The following is a 24,295-nucleotide window of genomic DNA, read 5'->3' on the forward strand; positions in this document are numbered from 1 at the left end:
CTGATGACAGATCCACACCTCAACCCCAGCACCGTCACTTTACCGTACATCTCGTCTGGGGCAGGACACACCAGGGAGTACAGACATACACACTTTCACATGGTGCAGAGGACGGCTTGAGCCAGTAGCATCTTTTAGTGTAAGCTTGTACGGACCCCTCTACACTGCTCCCTCTTCTCCCTCTCACACTTCCATCTGCGCTCAGCCTCGGAAGCTTGACAACTTCCCAACAGCCTCACAGATTTCCTTTTTTTTTTTTTTTTTTTTTTTTTATCCCGTCTCGTTTTGTGTTATTTTAGCAGCGTGATAATTCCGAGTGACACGCCGCTCTCCCTGTTGAGATTTGGCTGAAGCAACGCGCACACAAGAGTCTTATTTGCTCCTCACATGCTTATGTGCTTCTTCATTTGTAAGTGAGAAAGGGGGTCTGAATTATTGATAAAGTGTCATAAGTGACCACATTGCATTAAAAATGGATCGCTCTCCTGAAATAAGTAAATTGTCTGTGAATAATTTAGGTGACTCACAGCTTGGTTCTGAGATGTTTATGCTAATGTTAACATTTCAAGCATCTCCCCAAGTTTTGTCTGCTGTCTTGTACATACGTCCCTGTAGAAATGGAGCAAAATTGACAGCTTGATTTTTTTATTTTTTCTTCTAAATGAGGTACATCTGTAAATTAGTCGATTGCTATTCTCTCGCCGTCTCTCTTGGATTTTTTTTTTTTTTTTGGTCCCTCTTTAGCTTTTTCTTTGTTTACCCTTCTAGCGCACCAAAAGACTCGTGGGTCCCTCAAAGACGATTGTCGTTCTTTATTTCAATTCCTTTCCCCATAATGTCATATGTTTTTTTTTTTTTTTTTTTTTTTATTTCTTTTACCGAACACAGATCTCGGTATCTGAACATGATGGGTGTGGGGAGTTGGGGAGGCTTTAAAAGTTGTTTATATGGTCCTCAGATGGCTTCTGTGTGCTCTCAAAGCACGCTACTGAATCAAAGCGCTATTCCCCTTCTCTCAACCCGCGGCTTGAGATGAATTATATTTGTTCCAATTGAAAACTTTTTTTTTTTTTTTTTACCTCCCTTTTTCTTGTTATTTTTTTCTGAAGGACATTGTCCCTGAGTGTCCTTGTGCCTTTCTCCTGGGTATTGTTATTATTTCTCAACTCTACCCTCCTCTTTCTCATCCCATATTTTCTATGTTTGAATTTGCAGGACCCTGCAGACAGTGGGGCCCTCGCACGCCCGCACCTACACCGTCGCTGTGTATTTCAAAGGGGAGCGAATCGGCTGTGGCAAAGGCCCAAGGTGAGTAAGACAAGCACAATATAATAAGACACAACAGGACGAGGCTCCCTTCTTCTCAATGCACACCGCTAATGGGCTCAAGAATAATGGCTGTGCTTTATTGATGGTGTTTATTATAGCAATTAAGCTCTTGTTGGCCTATTCTATCGGGAGAGACATTATGCGGGATGAAAATGAATCGATTCATTATTGATTTGACGTAAATTGTGTTATGGAAATATCACTGTGACGAAGCGACGTGCTGCATTTGGGTCTACCTGGGATTTTGTTCACAGCAGGACAGTGTGTGTGTGCGTGCGTGTGTGTGTGTGTTTGTGTTTGACTGCGCACCTTTTTGTATGTGCTCATGTATTCACGCTTTTGTAAAGTAAAGAAAGTGAATATCTGTGCGAAGGCCTTTTCAGGGTTGAAGGGGTTGGCGATAAAGCTGCAGCTGAGCCTGCGAGAAATGAAACCTAAATCCATCAAACATCACCCCCCCCACCACCACCACCACCACCACCACCAACCCCCCACCACCACCACCACATGTGGAAATCCCCTCCACGGCCCCCAAATTGAAAGCGCTCTCTCTCTTGCTCTAAGCTGGCGATAAGTTTGTCCCATCCATAGGATCTTTGACAGCTTACTGTTTTTGTATTTACATGACTTAAGCTCCCAGCCACCTCCGCTGCTGGGCTATGATCACACACCACATAATATATACAGAGGGACGGTGAATCGCAGGCGTAAACAGTGCCCAGCGCCGAGCCGCCAATAGGCTTACCTTTTTTTTTTTGAAATGTGTGCACTGTGTTACCTGGGATTGTTAGGCAAAAGGGGCTCTTTCAAAACAAATATAAAGCACTTTTGATAATCCTCTCAATATTGGGCCTGTTTTTTTTTGACAGAAATTCAAAAAAAAAAAATTTTGAATATGCTAAAGACCTTTTCTCCCTCTTTCTCTCTCTTCCTCTCTCTGTCTCCCTTTTTTTTAAAAAAATATTTCTAATCTAGCATCCAACAGGCGGAAATGGGAGCTGCGATGGATGCGCTTGAAAAATGTGAGTTGTTTGGCATCATGAACCCCTCCCCTCCACACACACACACACACACACACACACACACACACACACATTTTCACACTTTAAGCCTTTCACATGCTTTGCCTCAGTGTTGAATATTAGCCTTGGCTGTACAGTATGCAAGATGGCTGGCAGAGAGCTGTGGCCTGACCAGCCGGTTGGCTGCAACATATAGGATATTAGGCTGTTTGAAGTGCTAGCCCAGAGCACAGGCATGAGGCCTAGCCAGAGATGGAGAACCAATAAAACAAGGACGGGGGTAAAGCTAAGCGTCCTCGACCGTGTCAATCATCCCAAGAGACTACAAGAAGTTTGTGTTGAGGGTTTTACGCAAAGTTTTTTTTTTTTTTTGTGTGTGTGTGTGTGTTTTCGAGCCCTTTTGTAGACCACGAGAGCGAGCGAGGCTTCACACCACACTCTGAGCCGCTCTCTTGTGCTCCTCTTCAGATTTGAAGGAGTGCAGCTGATGCGTTCCCTATGTGCTGCTTCACTCCTTGGCTGTTTTTCCCCCATCTTGTCATCAACCACCACTTAAGGAAAATAGATAGTGTTTTTTTTTTTTTTTTTAGGCAGTTACAATGTCTCATTCACTGCCAAGTAAAAATACAATTACAGGGCTCTCTGTAACACGTTCACCCACCGTTTCCATCATCTCCCATTCTCCTCTTATATTCAATACATATGGATGCATAACATCATACATTTTACTGTATAAAGGGGTCGTGTTCAAGTGTAATTTTTTTCGGACTGGCCTCGCTCGCCGTCACCTGCGACCGCCGCATTAATCAAATGTACAAATTGTTCATTACACAACTAATTAGCTTGAGGTGAACGCAAATGGCTTTGTTGGAACAGGCCTGCAGAACTCACAAAGAGCAGGAAGGTCAAACTTTGATTTCATTTGACTCATAAATGAGGCCTCCAGCCACTCGTGATTGATACTGTTTATGCACCTAAGCTTTAGCTTTTTATGAAATATTAGTGTTAAGGTTTTATTATTTTAAAGCAGTTATTTCTGCTCCCCCTCCATGTCTGCTTCTGGCTCTCCCCTCCCTCCTTATCACGGGGGGGCGTAATTCAGTGCACACACCTCTCTCCTGTGTCTTCCTCCCTCCCTTAATTCCTCCCATTTCCTCTCCCCAGTGTACACCTCTGTCACCATGATTGATAGATGCTCATTGCTAGTAAATGAACATTCCCCCCCCCCCCCCCCCCCTCATAAATTGCTGTTTCATGTGACTAGATTAGCAATGCCTTTTTTAAAAGGTCAGTTAATTTAAAATCATCTCTTCAAAAGTCTTCCTTCCTTCGGCGCAAAACGCTTCCAGTTCGAGGGCTTTGTTTGACTTTGTATTGTCACTTAATTTAAACCCGACAATTTACAACTCAAACCCCTTCAGCTCGACGCGCCGTCGTCTTTCACCCCCGCGCTCCCGAGTATCTGAGGTCAGCCTGTCAATTATATGACTTTAATTAATTAGTAGAGAACAAAACCTAGATAATCTGCTAAATAATGTGATGATATTCAATCTGTTAATGGAATTGATAAGATTAGATGAGTAAAATGTTAATTAGCCTATTGACACAAAAGGTTTAAGTTTTGATAATCAATAATTTAAGTCATTTATCAAGAAAAACACAAATTGTTTGCTGGTTTCATGTTGTTTTTGGACAAAATAAGCAATTTGAAGACATCAACTTGGCTCCTTGGAACTTGTGATGGGCATTTTTGGACATTTTATAATAATAATAATAATAAAAAGTCATCAGTTATGGCTTTAAAATGTTTGTGTGAGGTTGGGAAATCCCCACGAGTGGTTGAGGTTGATCCACCATCCATCATTTACATGTAGCGCTCATTATTTAGAGGTCATATTTTTTAATATATAGTCAGCTGATCATTATTTATCTTTCGCAGCTCACTATTCACACCTACATTAATCACTCCGGTGTAAGAAACCTCCCCCCCCCGTAACGTTCGGTTATCCCGTCGTTGAAAGTATTCTTGTTGAGATAAATATGCAAGGTCAGTCAGCAGGTTTCAAACACGCCTTCTGAAGGATGTGTGCGTCTCCTGACCATGAGTTTTATATAATGAGACTCAAGCTCTTCTGCTGCAGGAACCGCCTGACGCATCAACTCCTATCGGAGCCGCATTGTCTCTCATGTGATTGTCAAGGGCCTCGCTTCATTTGTTCGCATAGCAAGACTAATCAAGGACATTAGCCCCGGTGTCATGTAATTCGTCATTGATTGTCTTGTTGGCCCTCGCTGCAGCATTGGCTACACCATTACTCCTCTTGTACAACAGCCCCTACCTTGTGTTACTCTCTCGGATCGAAAAACGCACCTCCCCTCCACGCGTCAGGATTCATTTCCATGTTTTATTTAAGGCCTCCTTGAGTTATCAGGAGCACTCGGAGCAGGATTGAACTTTTTTTTTTTTTTTTTTTGGTTTCCTTGGCTGACGGAATCCGCGGCCGCGGCGGTGTCGGAGAGGTGAAAGACACGGCCGTGTTCAGTCAGACAGCTCAGAGCTCATTAAAGAGACCGGGGGGGGGGGCCCCGATATTTGGTGTGTGTGTGCTGTCTGTAGCCGATCCGCTGGTGGCTCAGCTGATTCACATTTCATTATTTGATGGCCCACGTTTTGACAGTCTCCTGCCTGTATCTGTCAAGGCAGAATTAAATGTTAACCAAGGCCCAGACCGGGAGAAACATGAGCGCAAACAAATCGAGCCGAGAGCAGCCAGGTAGTTGTAGCGCGGATCCAGCTGAAGGAAGGAGTCGGCGGTTGCCGGGGTTTCTCGGGCCCTGAGGCTCCATGCGCCATGCACCGTTAGGTCTAAGGCAACATCAAATATACATGGAAACGGCTTAACCATTTATCATTCATCCTCTCAGATAGTACTGTCTCTGTTTAAAGTCTCCAATCTCTCTCTAAGACTCAAACCCCCCCCTCCCCTCCCTCTTCCCTTTCCCCATTTTTTTTTTCCAGCTTCCTCGCAGCTGCTTGTTTCTCGAACAATGCAATATCTGTTGAATAAGAGAAGGAGCCTCGATGTGGCTAGTAGCTGGAAGGGGGACTACATTCTTCCCTCAGCTTTCTCTAAACCCCTTAATCTCCGGATAAAAGCATTGGATGGATAGAGGCAAAGTAAAGTACAGTATGCAGGATCTCTATTCACTGGCTTTAGTCTTTTGTTTGCCCTTTGGCATGGCAGGGAAATCCCTTCATCAGCACCGCTATACAGCCACACTATTGGCTTGTTGACTGATGTGGTGTGCGTGAGCTCTAGGTGATAGACTCAGCCCGCCGCACAGTCTATTGTGGAGTCTTCTCACAGCGCAGGCTTAGGCTGAATAGCGAATGCCTAAAGTGAAAAGGACACTGTATGTTCTCATGCCCTTAAAAGGGGGGGGGGCTGATCCCTCATCACAGATTTCCAACCTCCAGCCCGCTGCGTGAGCGTGCGTTTCGGCGGCGTCAGCAGACACAACAGGCTGCGTCGTTGCCGAGGCCCAGACCGCCGAATCTCAAGACGGCAACCTCCGTCCTTGAGAGGAATTACCGCATTGTCGATAAACAAAAGACCTGAGCTTGAGCTTCGAGTGCGTTAACGCCTTTTACCAAAGGTGATCAGTATGCAGAGTACGCCGGCCGTTTTTTCTCAAAGGTACTTTTCTCCAGAACGCCGGACAGCTGAGAATTCTCAATATGTCTTCAACGATGCCCAACACAGACTGAAATGAAAAGCCTTGTGTATTCTTTAGCATCTCCCCATTCTTTGACGCCTGCTCTTGCGCCGCATGTTAAACAGTGTAAATGGCCAAAGCTTTTTTTTTTTTTTTTTTTTGTCTCCTCTCGAGTGGTTTATTCTCAAGTCATCTCCCAGGGAAAAATGCTGGTGATTTCCATATTTTAACTGCAATATGTAGTTTTCTCTCCAAGGCTCACCAAGTGTTGCTTACTCACCGAAAGCATATTGAAATAGATTGTGTGTTTCTGTGTGTGTGTGTGTGTGTGTGGCCATGCATGTGTGTGTGTGTGTAACTCAAATTTTCCCTGAGAATGATTTCTCAATGTATTCTTTCTTCAGGATTTTTTTTTTTTTTTTTTTTTTTTTTTGATCCGTCTTCTTTTTAATAGGATATTGCTGTTATCTCGCACTTTTCCTCTCTGTTCCCATAATGAAGAATTAGAGTGTTGCGAGAGGAGGAATAATACATCGTGCTCTTCTATTCACAAGTCAAACACATATGTGAATTGCAGCTTTTGCCAGTGTTTTCATTTACTATAGGAGGCTTCTGAATTTTGATTATAGGAACTAGTTGCAGACAACAAAGCACTTGGCCTTAAGACATTCATAGCCAATTCCTTCTGGCAATCAGCTGAAGTATGTGTGTTGTACTTAGTCCCAGACTGTGGTCAATCACTGTTAAGTTCACAAAATGGCAAAAAATAGGGAAAATACCTATAACAGCTTCCTAGAGCTCAAGACGACGCCTTTAAATCACGTGTTTTGTCCAACAAAGAGTCTAAAACCCAAAGATATTCAATTCGTTTTGCTTGATAAATGACTAAAATCATAAATTCAGTCGTTGACCGTTCATTTTCTGTCAACTGAATAACGGGAAACACATAAAACTCTTCTTGTAATAAACATTAAATGAGGCATTCTTTAAATAAACCGTACAAGTGATGTATTTTCAAACCACTGATTTGCTGACGAAGTGCTTATCACCGCCATTGAGGGCGTTAAACACAAAGCAGATGGATAATGTGTCGCTCAGACACGTGAGAACCCATTTTTACTTCCTGCTCCCGCGGTGTGTTTCTCCGACTGTGGATACGTGTCTGCAGCAGTGGGACAGCAGCCGTTTCCAGAAAAACAACACTATCCGCCACCAGATCGTCGAATAGTTGGCTCAATCCCTAAGGCGCCATATTATCAGCTGTGTGTCCACTGTCTGGACAATGGTAATAATTAAATTTGTCCATTTATCTGAGATAATATACTCTATCTGCACTTGATACAGCACAGGCTATAAGTGTTTAGACAGTGACACATTTTCTGTTGTTTTGGCTCTGTGCTCCAACACTTTGGACTTGAATCAATGTGTGAGGTTAAAGTGCTGACTCAGCTTTTAGGCATGAGGGCGTGTGTGAGGGTGTGAGGTCTCTACATCCCCTAACTCTGTCACATATTAAAGGTTTCTTTGTACTAACTGGCTTCACAACACACAAAAGTGATCCTGGAAAACCAGTCACACGAACACTACATTTAAATATGACATGTGAACGAAAATCACATTGACATATATCATATATGTGTTTAGCTGGAATAAAAGTAAAATATCTAGAATAATCATTAGCTACTGTTCAACAACTGAGGATGGATCCAATCCTAATCCAATGTTTTTGTGTTTTAGCTTAGAAAATACTTGAATTTCAATGTAGATTTAATATCTCTCTGCCAGGAATAAAGGAAGTGATGCCATACAAACGAGTTAAATGTAGATATCAGATGTCTGATACTGAGGTGAAATGGGAAAAGCTCTTTGTAAGCAATGCTCAGCCATTTTTCACTGGACTTTATTATTGTTCCCATTTGTTCCCATTTCATGTCCAAGGCAATAAAACTAGAGATGCAAATTGTAGGTTTAAAGTTTACTTATTACAATTTGCATAGTAAGCTGTGATTATCAAATGAGTAAGAATGATGAAACAAATTTGTTTCTCACTAAAATGTGTCTTGACTGCAGGCTGGTTATAGGAAAATGATGACAAATTTCTCCATTTCACACTGACTTCTGCTCCTGAACACTGCAATACCAACATAAATTCAAACACAGCTAAAAATTAAGACACAAAATTGAACAAAAATCAACCTAAAATCAGAGTTACACTTTTAACCATACAAATAAATACTCACAAATTGACAGTGCTCACAATGAGACCAGTTACTAACCAGCAACTTGGGCCCATGAAGCAATCAACGACTATTCTCTGCTCCCTTATGGCAGCTGAAGCTATCATGGAAAGTTTGGAGTTAGCAAACATTTTCAGAAAACATCTTCAACCAAATATGCTGCAGTGTTCTTGTCAGTTTTTGCCCAGAATAAGGCAACAAGTAAATTCATGTTTGTCATTCAGCAGAGAAATGGAACTGGGAGTTACTGGGTTCACTCACTGACTACTTTAATGGTTCGTTTATCCATTAAGTATTCGTGAATGCCTGGAAGATGTCAAAATATTGTCCCGCCCACAACTCAACAAAATATGATTGGCTAAGACAACTGTCAAAACCTAATTTATGCCCACATTGACTTGAATCGCTGATGAGTCACTGATTTACCCAGATACCAATAGAAGAAAAACTGTGATTGGTCCATTTCCTGTTCTGTTATAATAACCCACTGTTTGCCAAGACATATTAGTCCAAGTTTGTAACGATGATCTAGAAACTATTACTATTATTTCAGTGAATAAAAATAAAAAATATTTATTAGAAGTACAAAGATTCTTAAAATATTTTTTCTTAGGCCTTCACTGAATACCTTGAAGGCCCGGAGGGTTTCCCTCTGGTGAGTCGACACAAGCCACCGGGCGTCTGTCATGCGTGCCGTTTTAAATTGAAGTGTGCAGTTGGTCGACCCAGTAATGTAAACACTTACTGGAAAATTACTTGAGCTCCGAATATCAAAATAACAAACAGCGCTACCAGGTGGGTCATTGGGTTAAACTGAGCTGCCGCTCTCATGACTGAAGCCGATCGTCGCTTCCCAGTGAAGAAGGATTACGTGTTCCGCTATGCGTTGGGTTTATTCTTCTGTTTGGGGTATGTTTTCACCTAAACAGACCTTCGAAAAGCCCATCAGATTACCTGAAAGATAAATTGTCAAAAGGCTGAAAACTGTTTCTATTAGGTAATGAAAAGTCGATACTTTGAAAGATACTTCTTTTTTTGCAGTACCACAAATGACCACTAGGTGCTGCACAGAAGAAGTTTTCATAGGACACCTTTAAAAAGTTATTGATGTCTCCAATGAATTAAAGAAGATTTGTTTCATAATACATCATGGTCTTAATAACAAATTTGTGTTTTAGTGGAGATTTTAAAAGAACTTTTAATTAGTTAAAATGCTTCATAACCAGTGACAATCCACCTGTGTTTGTATATGTATTTGCCAGAGTTGTTTGGTTCCAACCAGTTGAGCAGAAAAACCCAAATCAGGACTTGAAAACTTCTCCTTAGAAACTAATTGCTGATATAAATAATGCTACAATCATGTTTTTTTTTTATTGTTTTTTTTACAGTTTATTTGTTAAAGGCCAAGTAGTAGCATTTGTCAGCTCTAAAAGATCATCTGTTCCTTAACTTTAGTAAATTCTTTTGTTATTTTGTCTCCCGCTTATACATTAACATCCTATCAGCATCCTATCTGTTTTTGTTTTATTTTCTCTGCTGTCACATTACACCATCTTATTACAGATCTCATTTAGAAATGTTCACTTGTAATTATGTTATCAGATCTCATCGTCATTGTGCTGAAACCAAACAAGGCCTGTCTAATTTCTTGTTGCTTCATCATTATTAATGAAATAACAACATGAGGGGCAATTTAATCGCAATACTGCCTGCAACATTTTTGCTCATTTGACCAAAGTGACAGCATGACACTCGCTTTGAAAACTATAGTCGATGCAATTTGAGCCCTAAATTGCTGTCCGCGCCCAGTTGGAAACTGACCTTGTCTCTTCACACTTCTGCCTGTGTGTGTGTGTGTGTGTGTGTCTCTCTCTTTATCTGTTCTCCTTGGTCGACTTCTCTCTCTCTCTCTCTCTCTCTCTCTCTCTCTGTTTCCTGATCTGCCTCTTCCCTGTACCAGATAACTTCCCACAGATGGCTCATCAGAAGCGCTTCATCGAGCGGAAATACAGACAGGAGCTGAAGGAGATGAGACGAGAGCGGGAGAGGCAGGAGAAGGAGACCGACGAGGCGGAGGAATGCAGGAAGTGACAGCAACTTTTTTTTTTGGTGGGGCCCAATCAGGGCCTACGTCCACATCGAGGAGCCTTGTCTGCAAATGTGGCAGCTGTCTAGGCGAGATTTGGCAAAATGGAGGTTCCACTAGTTAATCATGGAGCCATGATGGTTGAGAATGGATTATTAACTGTTCCATAAGTTCTGTATGAACCTCAGCGGGACAAAGAGGAGGACTAGTTGGGTTGTTAGGACTCTTAACTCAGAGATTTAGAGTTAAATTGGGGTTTTTTTTCATGTTTTTTCAAGTTAAAATTGGGACAGAAGACAAACAGACTTAGAAATGAATCACGACGCTGTCATGTTTTATGCTGTTTGGTACTGTAGCACTGTCAAAGGTGTCCTTATGTTGCCTTTTTATGTTTCTGTTTATGTTGCTTAATCGTTAAAATATTGAGTTGATGACTGACTTTTAAATCCAAAAAAACCGCAGCAGGAGCTCACAACGTTACTCTGGCACATGCTTAAGAAAAAAAAGAGGAAAACAAGTTTTTAAATGGATTGTGAAATGTTAAATAAAGCATCAAAGTTAATATACTGTAAATAAAGTTTGAGAATGTTTTCTGATAAGTCAATAATCTGATTTATTGTGTTTATCGTAATACTTTCGCTAAGAGGCCTAAACCAGAAAAAAAAAAAAGGTTGAGTCAATTAAATTCAATCACTACAATGTCACCATCTGTCTCACATCTGCCACTCATCCTCTAATAATCAAAATGTGATTTTTTTTTTTTTTCCCTCTTCTCTTTTTTTTTTCCAAATCCGATTGGCTGTCTAACTGATCTTAATTATAGATTGTCTAATTAACAATTTCCTCAGCTCAGTAGCCTCTGGATCCAGCTATTTAACAACCGCCGTAATATAAATTACTATCTGACATGTAGAGCTGAGTCTTTTATACAGAAACTTATTGTAGATAATACATACATACCTGTGAGGACGGTACTTTTCTAGCTGCCTGTGGGTGGTATCACGTTTCAGATAACGGTTACATTTTCCTCCTTTAACCAGAGGAAGAAATCAGTCCACTAGAGTTACCACACGAGCACGTAAACCTGTCAGAATGATCAACCCTCCAGTGTAAAAGTTTTCACAAATAAAGTAGAGGCTGATTTTTAAAGATATTTAATTGTGTCATATAAATATTCAGTACAAAATATCACGTTTTACAAAGCAGATTGATGAACGGCCAATGACGTAGGGCCCCTTTACACTACCACGACCTCTCGAATTTGTTTCTACATTGACAAAACTCAACTGCTCAATCACATTGTCACCAACATAATATACCTTTTTTTTAGTAGAGGTGAGCCCCGAGGCCGACCGTTGTCTACACATCAACAACCACAGATCTATTGTATCTGGAGAAAGAGGACATCAGCGTCACCATCTAGTTGCCTCAACTTTTTAAAAAAAAACAAAAAACAAAACAAAAACCCAGAGACGTGGCGGTGCTTTACGTTACGATGTGCAACATTTTCTGTTATCTTAGCCGAGCATGGCGCCAATGCTCGGAGGCGATTATACTCTCCATAGGAAAACACAAGCACGTCTTCGTAATGGCGATATGCTGACACTCTGTATGAAGACAGAAAATAGTGAAGACTGAACGGAGAAAAAAAGTGCTGCTGTCATGTTGATTTCCATTTGAGACCTCGCGTTGTACCTCCAGGCAGAAAAGCAGTTTTCTTAGAGTGAAGGGTTTTTTTTTTTTTAAAAACCCATTAAATGCTTATCATAGCAATATTTGTCGCAGTCTGAAACAGCCACTTATACGACGGGAGCTCCAGCAACAAGCTAATAAACAAAACAAGGGGGCACATGTATACAATAGCTGAGCATAAAGAACTTTTTTTTCAACCAATGTTATCAATTGTATTGTTTAATGTGCTGCAGATGCCTGATTCAGAGTATACACAGAGAGAAAGAAGTACCACTATGGCAATTATGCCGTTGTGTTTTGTTATTACTGTTTCAAATGTCTGATAAATGTCAGCCTCCTCGCAGGTTGGCCTTTCGCTAAAGTGAGGGCAGAGCTTGTTTTAGCTGGCCTGTTTTTTTTTTTTTCTCTTGTTTATATCATTCTGCCTTCCCAGTTCAACCATCTCTCTCTTTATTTCTAAGCTGTTTATCCGTAGTTAGGAGGTCGTAAAATAATTTGACGATATCGCTGTTTAGAGTGATCATTTCCACTTTTTTTTTTTGTTTTCTAAATCACATTTTAAAAAACCTTGTGTTCTTGCCGCAGGATAATGTTTTGACCTTCTTTCTGAGTCAAGGACACACCTTCTGGGTTTAAGAACCTTATTCCGCACCAATCAAAGGTCAGGGGCCCCTTGATAAGCATCTTTATGGAAAAAAAAGGCTGCTCGTCCCGCAGGAAATCAGGGTTTAAAGCCTGAAACACTCGGACTGGATTCATGTTAAAACACTACATACAGGTACATGTAATGAAGGGCAGGGGTGTAGGGTGTAGGTAATAGGAGGATTTTAAAGGAAAATACTGGTGTTCTTTGCTTTTTGGCACATTTCCATTAGTGAACTGCTATGTTACATTATGATACATTCGACAGAGCCCTTCTCAGGACACAAAATCTCTCAAAGAAATTCCTGATTGTGTAGATTTTAGGGTAGAAAATAAAATATACTATTAAAAAAAATGCTCTAAGTACATTTAAATGGTCATTCAGGCTTATTTTTTTTTCCTTACGAGAAGAAAGACCTCAAAACCAAGAGTCTACAGGCCATTTTCCATTGCGTATATTAGTTTTTATAATCGAAGGCAACTCTTTTTTTATACATAACATGGAGTTTGACGCTTTGTCACATGAGATTTCACACATAAACAGTCTCAGGTTTCAACACGAGTATGTCATTTTTCTAGAAAAATCCAATCAAAATATCATTATTCCTGCTCCTAGTACATCAACTCAAATACTGTTGATTGAGGGAATTCGCTCCTGTTTTTCTTCATTACCTGACCGGATTAAATGAGCCATTTAGAAGAGGGGGAAGTAAAATTGCACAATGAATTTTAATGATAACTGTCCACTAAATGTGTCATCTAATCTAAGTCGATGCCATCAAGCTCAGCCTCATCTTCATCTCTCGGCACCGAGAGTTAATGCGACTTACTGATCTTCCCGAGATGCTGTACAGTGTGGAAAAAAAAAAATTGAGATGAGCAAAAAAGTCCAACAAGACCAGTATTTTCCTCTAACTGGAGCCTGGTGCGCGTTAGATTTGTGGATTTTTTTTTTTAACAACGTCATATAGAAAATAACACTATCCTGTGTATATTTCATATTCAGCCACAGAGAAAATGGTTCTGATGACATTCAGCTCAATAAGGAAATATTTGGTATTTTGGCTCACCTCACAGTGAATGCTCAAAGCTGTGTAGAGATGAAATATCAGATACTGCAAAAAAAAAAAAAATGACAGAATGATGTGTTTGCAAGGTGTTTGCGGTCGCCGTAAATCCCCACAGTCCTTCACCGCGAGGTTTTATGAACATCAGCGGACAGCGACGTGCTACGACCGACATAAAAGTTTTATGTCGTGTTCCTCTCGCATCCGATCTGTAAAGAGATTTCTCTTTTTTTTTTTTCTCATTAGAGATGACAATGCCCCCAAAAATGTTCCCGGCACTAACATCTGAAGCATAATTGTTGGATAAAAGTGGCTAATGTGAGGCAGCCGTCGCTGAAAAGGGGAAGGGGGGGGTTGTGGGGTCATTTTTGGATGATAGAAATCCCTAGAAAAACAAAACAACTGTACAGCGTATTGTATCATATTACCGTACGTACACAAGCTAAGATAGAACTCACAATATGCAGCATGTTTTTGTCCCAGAAACACTGAAAAATACATAGGCATATCTGTTGGTTTACAAAACTGCTTGTTGAACGTGTCCATCACAGGCAGCTTTGGAAAAACAAACAAAAAAAAAAAGATATCGGTATAGATATACTTGGGCCTCATGTACACCCCATACACACACACACACACAACAAAAAAAAAAAAAAAAAAAAAAAGTCTTGACACAAAGTTTCTTTTCACTGTGCCCTCGCGAAAAAACGCAACTAACACTGACTGGACACACGAAGCCTACGTCTGGTCACCGGAGGGACAACTGAATGGTGATCGATGGCGTGGTGAAAGAGCACTTGGACAAACAGTGCCCGTTTCTCTGTCCTTTCTCGCCATTTTTCTTCGCCACACATGCACCAGAACCCGCCCAAAAAAGTTTATAATGTGTGTTTCTCGAACTCGAACTATCCCCGTCTGCTGTGTGCCAGGCTCTCGTTAGGAATCCCTGTCGCTGTCGTCGCCCCCGTACATGTCCGCCAGTTTCTTAAACCGGGGTCCCCACTCGCTCAGGTAGTTGTAGTCCTGGTCGCCCTCGGTGGTCACCGACTCCAGTGAGCTGAGGGACTCCGCTACCGAGCCGTTGCCCTCGTAGGCGTAGGTGGCCAGGGAGTCATAAGGCGGCGCCGTTGGGTCGCTGTCGTTGTCCTGGAGCCTCTGGTTGATGAAGTCCCTCACGTCCCCGTTATTGTCCCGGGTAGGAGGAAGCACTGGCCGTCGGACCGGAGGGTAGAAGGTTTCGGGGACGATGTCCCTTCTTTGCTTGCTCTCCTCGATGGCCTCTGGGTTGCGCAGTGTGCCGATATCAAAAGCCTGAGTGTCCTCCTCTCCGCCTCCTTCATCGTTGTAGCTGACAACGTTGTCTCTAACATCCTCCTTGGAGATGATCAGAGGCTCCTTCTTCCTCTGCCTCCTCAGGGCAGCAAACAGCACCACGATCACTGCAGGGAGAAAATAAATAAAGAGAACAAGATAACAGAGTTTGGTGACTTTTGCTGTTGTTTCTTTTGCTCCCTCTTCTTGTTCTGTAGGCCAGTCACTTTTCCTGGGGGGGAATTTGCTGATGTTGCATGAGTGTGTTCACTGATGTTCTGGGACTTTGTCTGACTTTGTAGAAAAGGCTCAGCTACCACAAGGATGCAATATGTATTTCTCCTTCCTCGGGGGCCCCTGCTGCTTAAGATCACAAAGGGATGCAGTTTTGGGAACACAGCTAAGTACACTGTGGACTAGAAACACAACTTATGTACCATTATGTAGCATTATAACATTTGATGGATGGATATGAAGCTGACCTGGCCTTTTTTTGGGGTTAAGTCAGACATCAGTACCTCTTTGATGTGAATGCTACATGGGAGAAAATGTACATGTGCTTTGGAAAACTCTATGGACCTAAAACCAGTGCTGTAACATTTTTCATACAGTAGACATAAATTCCCTTGAGCCATTTCTGTTTTATAATGGAGAGGATTGATTCTTAATGTTTTAGACACAACTGAGGTTAAAAAGTTTGTTGTACTTGCAGGAACTCAACCATATGTGAGGCAAGAATACCACCGCTGAAACATCTGCACCATGCTCAGACTGAAAGGACAGGTAGTGATACCGTTCCCGAAGTTAAAACAGCTGCAACACCAATGGCTGCTCAAAGCTGTGCTGAAAGTTTTATGTTAAAATGCACCTGTCTCGCCTTTTTTTCTAAAGCACGATGTTCTGTGTTCCCTGAGCTGAGATGCTGTAGATCTTTGCTGCTTCGCTGTTCAAATCAAATTAACATGTCAGCTGTGGTCACCGGCAGAATTATCCACCCACAGGAAGTGATGAATCAAATTAAGTTACTGTTTTTTTAACACCTGCGAGTGGCAAGCTGCCATAGTCGGAGAATGTTTACTTCAGTCTTAAGTAATTTCCAGTGCAGTAAGTAAGGGTCACATTAAATTAACAAATTCTTGGGAGATTAAATTATAGGAGCGTTTTGTTATGTTTCTCTTGCGGCCAGTACTCACTAAGCAGGATGATGACACAAAGCAAGATGGCCACCAGGGCTCCCGTGCTGAGTCCCGCCCTCGCCGTCAGGGCCTCGGCGTTGCACAGCTTCATGTTGCCCTCGCGGTCGCAGGTGCACACTCTGATGGTCAGCGTGTTGGTGCTGCTTTGCATAGGGTACTCTCCGTCAGAAATGACCACAGGCACGTGGTAGATGCTCTTCTGTAGGCTGTTGTAGCTGTTCCTCCGTGTCATGATCCAGGCTGTGTTGTCTGGAAAACAACAGAATATCCGGTTACTACTGGATGCGGCAGTCGATAACCTTGGATGAGTCGTTCAATAAACTTTTTTTGAAATTGAACTCTGTCTTTTGAATGTGCTTGAAGTGTTTTGAGATGAAAAATGACAGAATATCAACAGATCCCAACATGTACAGTACATGACTGAAGATTTAAGTGAATCTGATGAGCACAAACACCAGCTTCATCACCTTTGTTATCACGAACAGAGAAGTTAGCCTTCCCAGCAGCCTCCTCCGCAAGACTGAAGAAGAACCGATGTCCTCCCAGTGGCTCGTCAGGATCCGTGGCGCTAATGGTTTGTATCCTCTGAAACGAGGAATAGACGAAGGTGACGCAGCACGCAAAATTCTGGAGACCAAACTGAAGATGCAACATGAGCTATAAACAACTGATAAACATTCAAAGTCGGAGTTAAATAGAAATGCTATAGTTCTATTTAACAGGGAATCTAGCAATTTATCAGATTGTTTATTATTCCTTTGTGTGTGATCAGCTAAACACTCCAGATTTGTTAAAATAGGATTGGGCAATCTAGATAAAATATCCTATCATGGTATATAAAATCTATCATTTCTCTATCATTATGACAAATTAGATTTTCGTTAAAATCAATTTAGAAACAGTTAATAAATAAAATATGTACTTTTTTTGTTTGTTTGTTTGGAGTTTTTTTTTTGAAAATCCAGTGTATTATACCTGACAAATCAAGCTACCACCCACAATGGCTTATATAATATAAATACTGTATGTATAAACAATACAGCACATTTCTGTTCTTGTTTATATTTTCATATTGCCCAACCCTCACTATAAAACATCTAACTAACAAAGGTATCAACTGTGCAACCTGGTTGTACATGTTAATATTAACGTGAGCTGCTTTGCTAAATTACCCAGCTGTACAGTATGTTCAGGTTAAATGGATAGTTAGTTCATAGAGACAAATAGTTAATGGCAAGCTATCAAGTAATAACTATAACCAGTTACTAATAGCTTTAAGATGCATGCAAATACAGACAAACACATCCAGCACTAAACAGATGTACACAGAAGAAGTTTTACTGTTGTTGCTTAGATCAGTGCTGCAAAATTTTTCACATTTATTGTGCGTATTTAATATAATTTCACCATTTTAAATCAAGGTGACATTTATGTTTTGAAATATATTAAATCATGAGAAGTCAAAAGTTTCAAAGTCAGGGCTTCCATGACAAAAAAATCTTATGAAGGGTGCTGTCGTCTAAAAAATTTGGGGCCTTTGCTGGTCTAGAAAGGACATTTTTCATGTCATGTCCTCTAATGTCAGCTGAGATCTGATATACAATGTTATCTACAAGATAACAATGTGAATAGACTCTTTTTGTGTGAGTACTACAGAATGGCAGCAGTACAAATGAGTGTTTTCGTTACTTTAGAATGAGCCCTTTATATCTACATAAGGGGCGGGTCCTCTTCCATGCAGCCCGCCGTGTCGCACCGCCATGTTTCCACAGTAGCCCAGAACACACAAGCTAAACACTGGTGTTTCGTGTTTCCACCCATCTAGCACCCCTACTAGCTTAAAACACATGTGACAGATTTACAAACACTCTCTGCGGTCTGCTAATTATACGCTGAACTTGAAGCGTACATATAATACTAACAGGGAGTCGAGATGAAACCATGACTACTGCTTTGTGTTTGGTCATACCGACCTGATTAGCCTTAGCGTTCTCACACACAGACATCTCGTAATTGGTGGCAAATGTTGGAGCGTTGTCGTTGACGTCCAGGACTCGGATGTAAACCGGCACACTGCTGGTATGTCGCGGGTTGTCTAGGAAACACAAAGGTAGATATAATCAATTTACACTAATAATTAAGCCCATACATATGCATAATAGTATATGTGTAGTATGTGTGTAGATTGCATGTGTTTCCATGCAAACAATGCAAGAATTTATATATGAAGGTTTATATAACCAGCTGCCTCTAGTACACTACATTTAGAGGTTAGTATCAATCCCAAAAATCCAGTTTGGCTGGTAGAATAGGAGGAACAGAAATGTCTGCTTCCCGCCCTGCTGCACTTACTGTACTCTGAGGCAATGACGGAGATATTGTGCCAGGCGTTCTCTTCTCTGTCCAGCTGCCTGAGGATGAACACTGACCCGTTACCGGCATGGATGTTGAACACTCTGTCCATGTCTGTGCGCCGATCAATAGCGTACCTGCAAAAAAAAAAACCACACACACTCACAGGGAACAGCTTCTAAAAGTGTACACTTTACAGGCTGTGTGTGTGGAAGCGTGTTTTGTTTCCTGAGTGAAGGATACCGGGTGGGTACACTCACATTTACAGAACTTTTCAGGTGTGAACCGAACTGGAAGTTTTCACATTTGCTGTTGAGTTTTTGGTTAAAATTGTCATTCTGTGCGGTGAGCAGGGTTTCAGCAGGCAGGAGGTATTTAAAACATGTAATTTCAGTCGCTGCAACTTTGTTAAAACATGATAGAGTTGTCGGCGCCCTGTGCCATCATTTCCTTTCCTTTGTTATTCATATACACACACAAGAACACATTAAGAAAAAGATGACTTTTTGCATTAATCCAGGCTACAGTTTGCCCTCAGAGCAACTTTGTTGCCTAAATGAACCAAACTAAAGGACTCAATAAACAGCTTTCAAACATTTCAGACTCACATTGTTGCTTTAAAGGGTAAGTTTGCACAAATCACAAAAAACCCCTAACCCTATTTTCTCAATTACCCTTTTTGTTATCTAACCGGGCAGATAGTTTCAGGGTTACGTGCCCACAAAAATACAATGAGGGTGAATGGATTGCATGTGTGCTGTTCAGAACATTGAAAACTGACTTTTTTTTTTTTTAAAACTCAGCAACAGAAAACAATGTCTTGGTAACTCTGGGTAATACACAGACCTCCATGTCAACATGTTTTATAGAGACTTTTTGTATAAAGTACTTCCAGTGAAAACTGTTGACAGCAGGGTCTGTGGATTATCCAGATTTACCAGGAAATTGTTTCTAGAAGAACAAGTTGCTTTTGAGCTTTTCAAATGTCACCTCCCATGAAATTCCTTTCACCTCCATTGGACTGGCAGCAGAAATCTTAAGAGGCGGATATTTTTCAGAAAGAAAAACAAAATGTATGGTTAGACACCACCGGAGATAATTGTATTTTTTTTTTGTGATTTTTGAGAGTTGACCCTTTTAACTTTTATGGGTTACAGTCTTCTTTGAAACTAAGAGTCTTGAATAGTCTGTCCTGTGGTGATGACCGATTTATGTAAGTGTTTGCAGTCCCGCTCAAACACACACACACACTTACACAAGCCAACAGGTTATCCAGTCGTGTTGTTTTTCCTCTGCTTCCCAGACTACTGTGATACATCAGTGTGATTAATGGAGTAGCAGGCATCAGGAGGGCCAGCGTAAGAGGAAGGAGACCCCCGAGGGGAGACCATGAACCAGGACTCTCAATGCACCGCTGCACCGCTCTCCTCTCTCTCTACGCAGATCCTCCCCTCCCCTCCCCTCCCTCCACCCCTCCCTCACCCCCTCCCCAGCCCCCTTCCTGCTGCTTCTCCTGCATCAACCATTTTAGTGTCTTTATCTAAACACTCCCTCCTACTCTCCTGCCTGCTTGTCCGCCACCTCGCCGGTCAGACAGTAACTCTAACCTCGTTAAATCTGCGTCAGCCGTGGGCTTTACTAATTGCTTTTCTAATATTCCCAATAATTCAGCTGGCTGGGCCTAACCCTTCCCCTGATTAATGACAGAGAGATAACAGTGAGCCTCGTCCTGACCGACCATCCAAAGTGCTGCTCTCAGCAGGCAGGCAGCTGGCTGGATGGGAGGCCGGGCAGAAGGACATGGAGGGTTACAGAAATGTTAGTGATCAGCGGGTTGGGACATATTTCCTCTTTCCCCTCTACAGAGGCTACATGACCGGCTGGCTTGCCACAATATTTTCTAAAGACATTCTTCAAGAACAAGAGTCATTGTAAGTATTGATTTGGGGATTTGTAGGTCAACAGATGTCTAGTTTGAGGTGGGCTAATTTTAGATAAAAGGTTTTTTTTTTTTTAAGATGTGTAGGTTAAAGTGTTGTTTCAACAGAATTCAATTACACAGTCATTAAAATGCTGTTGAAAGCAGTTATACGAGGACTAAGAAAACTAATTTAGCCAAATTGACAAAACAAGCTCACATCAAGGTTCATTTAGTAGTTTAGCTTTTGCTTTAGCTTTTGATCATCATCAGTTTGCCAGTTGTCATGGAATACAGATGTTCAAATATTCAATTTGTCAGGGACTTTACACCTGCAATAACAGCAGAAACAAGTTTTGAACACAACTGACATCTCATCACCTTTCAAATTATATGTTGAACTGGTTAGCAAACGCTTACTTTTACACATCCAGCAGTTACGGAGCAACATTATCATTCATTTGGTGAATGTAAGTCCAATATTCACTTTGGCTCTGTTATTGCTCTCTACCAACTCCTGAAAGAAATATATCTGGCTCTTTATCTGCTAAATGCTCCATTATGTTCACCAGCTAGTTGCTAATGGTTTGCTATCTGGTGCTGAGCAGGTAGTGTGCAGTGGGTTTTTAGAACTTTTTTCGCTGAAAATAATACTATGAGAACGCTATGAGTGAACCAAAACAGTAAAGTTGTAGCTGGACAGATAAACAATGAGCTGAAACTCGCTATAAAGCTCCGTAAAGCCGAGGGGAGCTGCAGAGTCACTGATAATTCTCTGTATGTTCATCACACCTCTCACATTACATACTGTCATTTGATCTGGACCTTGTCCTCTACCTGCAGGAACCTGGCGGGCAGAGTCGACAGGTTTGGTTTTGGTTGCGTTTGGTTTCATTTATCTTTTAGTTATGTACAATAAATCTATTTTTAGTTACCTTTGTCCAGCCTTGAGCCAGGTTTAAGGATGTCTACACCTGAGCAGAAATTGACATTTTGAATGCAATTAAATCTCTAGAATGTTTAATTTTTCATATCAAAATATAAAAGTCTGTTTCCCCAAAGTCCGCCCTTGGCAAGCTGAACACCAAAAGCATCATTTGGACTATTGCAGCACTAAAACGCTTAATTGAAACCGGGATTAATAAAACTCTCTAAGAGTTAACAGCTTCTGGCCAATCATGCCAACAGCAGGGCAACTCTGGGATAGACTTGTGACTTCAAATGATGAATAAAAATACAAAAAACATATTTAAAAACGTGAAAAGAAAAGTTTCAGACTTCACTGGCTTGAATATTGTCTTGTTTTCAGCTTTGACTGACTCGGATATCGGGGGAACTCCCATCTTGCTGGCACTGGATGACATTGAGTGATTAGCTGACATCTGATGTGAAATAGGTCATTATTATCCTGTTATATCAGCTAAATCCTTGTCATGCTCATCCTTGCTTACTGACTTCTATGCGTGCATGTGTTCATGTTTAAATGTGCACGTGTCTGCGTGTGTCGTGGCGAGCGGTGTGAGCTAATAAAGATAACCGTCTCAGTGACTTCCTCATGCCAGGCAGCCCCCAGGCTTCCCGGGCCCTCCTCTTCCACTGCGCGGCTTTAAATGCCACGGGGTAGCTACCTCATTGATGATGGGTGATAAAAGAGAATGATATCATATTTGACACCTGCAATAAAGTGGTGGAACTTCAACCTTGAGAGCCAACTCCCTTAGTGCATCATAAAAATGAAAAAGTCTTTCAGACAGAGTCGAGGTGCAGCCTCACACCCCACTGCCATTACTCCCATTTAATAAAACACTTGCATAATTTTGTTTCTCTATGAACTAAGTTGTGTAAGTGAACTTAAGTCACGTTTTTCAGTTTTAAGTAGGATTTGGTATGTCTAACAGAACAATGTGTCTGTCTGCCAAGGCCTCGTAATGCCTTTTAAAGCTGTGTTTATGTTATATTATGAAGAAAATCTAAAGACAAAGGTCCACTTACTACCGTCAGAGCTTTTAACCACATCTCATATGAAAGTTAATATTTAAATAGTTCACTTAATGGGAGCTCCTATATTACTAGAATAACGAAAGTAATAAGTTGTACAAGTATTGTACAAATATGTAAATGGCTCTCCAATTAGGGAGACCACTGGTTAACATAGAAATTGAGAAAAGGGTACATTTTACTGTAATTTTAGTAAAAAATGACCACTCTTACAATATCTGTGATTAAATAATCTGAAGTTTTTTCTTTCTGGGGCTTTCAGCCATATTCCACGGCCTTCTTCATTACTAAAAAGCAAGTCAATGAACCTTAAGTTTAAAACATTTTATCACAGATATGTGAACCTTCTCGCTAAGATCTTACAACAGAGTTTTACTATAACCACGTTTCATACAATGTAGAAGTGCACACAACTGAAAATCAGCCCATGTTGCTTTACATGATACAAAATCTATGAATGAGTCTATTAATTTATACAGTATTGCTTAGATGCAAAGTCCATTACATAAAAAGTATAAAAACCCCTGAACATCATAATAGTGATGTGAAGTTATGTTTATTTGGACCACAAATTATACTTTTTTTTAAATCAAATTAACAGAGTTTATTGGTTCTATCATCAAACCCTCTAAAATCAAATATTATTTGTGTCTAAATTCCTTCCAAAGATCACGATGTTTGGTCTTTAGCTCTCTTGGCTGTTGCACATGGTTCTCTGGAGTCTAATGCAGGAATAAATGAATTTGAAAATGAATGAAAAAAACCTTTAAAACCAGATCGAGACACCAGAATTAAGCACTTAAATTAGGGTAACTTGCCTTGTAGACTTAAATGTTATTAGCAACTAAAAATCTGGTATAATTTCCATGTTTTCAGGCTGTTATTTATTTTCATTTACAGATACAGATAAAAAACACAGGCTTGTGATGGATATCACAATTCAAGCTAGTTTAAACAGTCTACCAAGTGATTTCGATATACAAAAATGAATGGAAACCAATGGCTGCCTGACAGGAGGGACAAATATATTCAAACATATAAAATACTAGCATATAAAAATGGCTTTTTTACAAAATCTGTGCTGTAAGGTACATGTGATATTTAGTAACCAGGCTGTTGAGATGTGATGGGGTTCAGTACCTGACAGGACTGTGTTTGATGTCGGGATCGGACGCACTGACGGAGCCGATGATGGTGTTCTTGGCTGCGTCTTCTTTGACCTCCATGACGTAGCTGCCGCGTTCAAATGCCGGGGGCTCGTCCACGTCCTCCACAAAGATCTTGATGGAGGCCTCGTCCCTGAAGGGGCCCATGGAGAAGAAGCGAGGGTTGATGTGGACGTTTTCCACCTGAACCCGCAGAGTGTACTGCCCCTTCCTCTCATAGTCCAGAGGCTGGAAAACAAAGAGGGGAACATATATGAGGAAACTGTGCCGTAACTTCATATCCTTCTTTGTTTTCTTAAATGTGACTTTTACTGTGACTTTCTGCTTGGCCCTGTTAGTGGCAATATTTAGTTTTAAACATCCATTTGTATGCAGCAACATGTTCAGCTGTTGACTTTGGGAAAACTAATCTCCATTCAGAGCATCCTGCCACATTTAATTTTAGGTCAGATTGGGATTTTATTCATTAAACTGACAATCTTTTCCAGAACGTCTTTTAATGAGTATGTTCAAGGACACTAACAAGACTGTTGATGGACACACATGGGCTGCTGCATAGATC

At 41.0% G+C, this 24,295-nt stretch overlaps 2 protein-coding genes across 3 annotated transcripts in view; one reads left to right on the top strand and one right to left on the bottom strand.

Annotated features, from left to right (window-relative positions):
- Positions 1-10,888, top strand: part of drosha (drosha ribonuclease III) — a 92,290-nt gene extending 81,402 nt beyond the window's left edge. Inside the window, exons 30-32 of the mRNA XM_044339545.1 lie at positions 1,216-1,308; positions 2,305-2,351; positions 10,266-10,888. Coding sequence (XP_044195480.1) covers positions 1,216-1,308; positions 2,305-2,351; positions 10,266-10,396 — 271 coding nt within the window. The 3' untranslated portion in view covers positions 10,397-10,888. The remainder of the gene's footprint in view (positions 1-1,215; positions 1,309-2,304; positions 2,352-10,265) is intronic.
- A 641-nt stretch (positions 10,889-11,529) lies between these two features.
- LOC122972771 (cadherin-10-like) overlaps positions 11,530-24,295 on the bottom strand; it is a 62,325-nt gene continuing 49,559 nt past the window's right edge. For both annotated transcript variants that reach the window (XM_044340102.1, XM_044340103.1), the window contains 6 exons: positions 23,708-23,961; positions 18,652-18,788; positions 18,273-18,394; positions 16,767-16,884; positions 16,297-16,548; positions 11,530-15,231 (listed from right to left, as the gene is read on the bottom strand). In XM_044340102.1, the coding sequence (XP_044196037.1) occupies positions 14,729-15,231; positions 16,297-16,548; positions 16,767-16,884; positions 18,273-18,394; positions 18,652-18,788; positions 23,708-23,961 (1,386 nt within the window). In that variant the 3' untranslated portion in view covers positions 11,530-14,728. The remainder of the gene's footprint in view (positions 15,232-16,296; positions 16,549-16,766; positions 16,885-18,272; positions 18,395-18,651; positions 18,789-23,707; positions 23,962-24,295) is intronic.

This window comes from Thunnus albacares, chromosome 21, assembly GCF_914725855.1.
Source record: "Thunnus albacares chromosome 21, fThuAlb1.1, whole genome shotgun sequence".
Taxonomy (NCBI): domain Eukaryota; kingdom Metazoa; phylum Chordata; class Actinopteri; order Scombriformes; family Scombridae; genus Thunnus; species Thunnus albacares.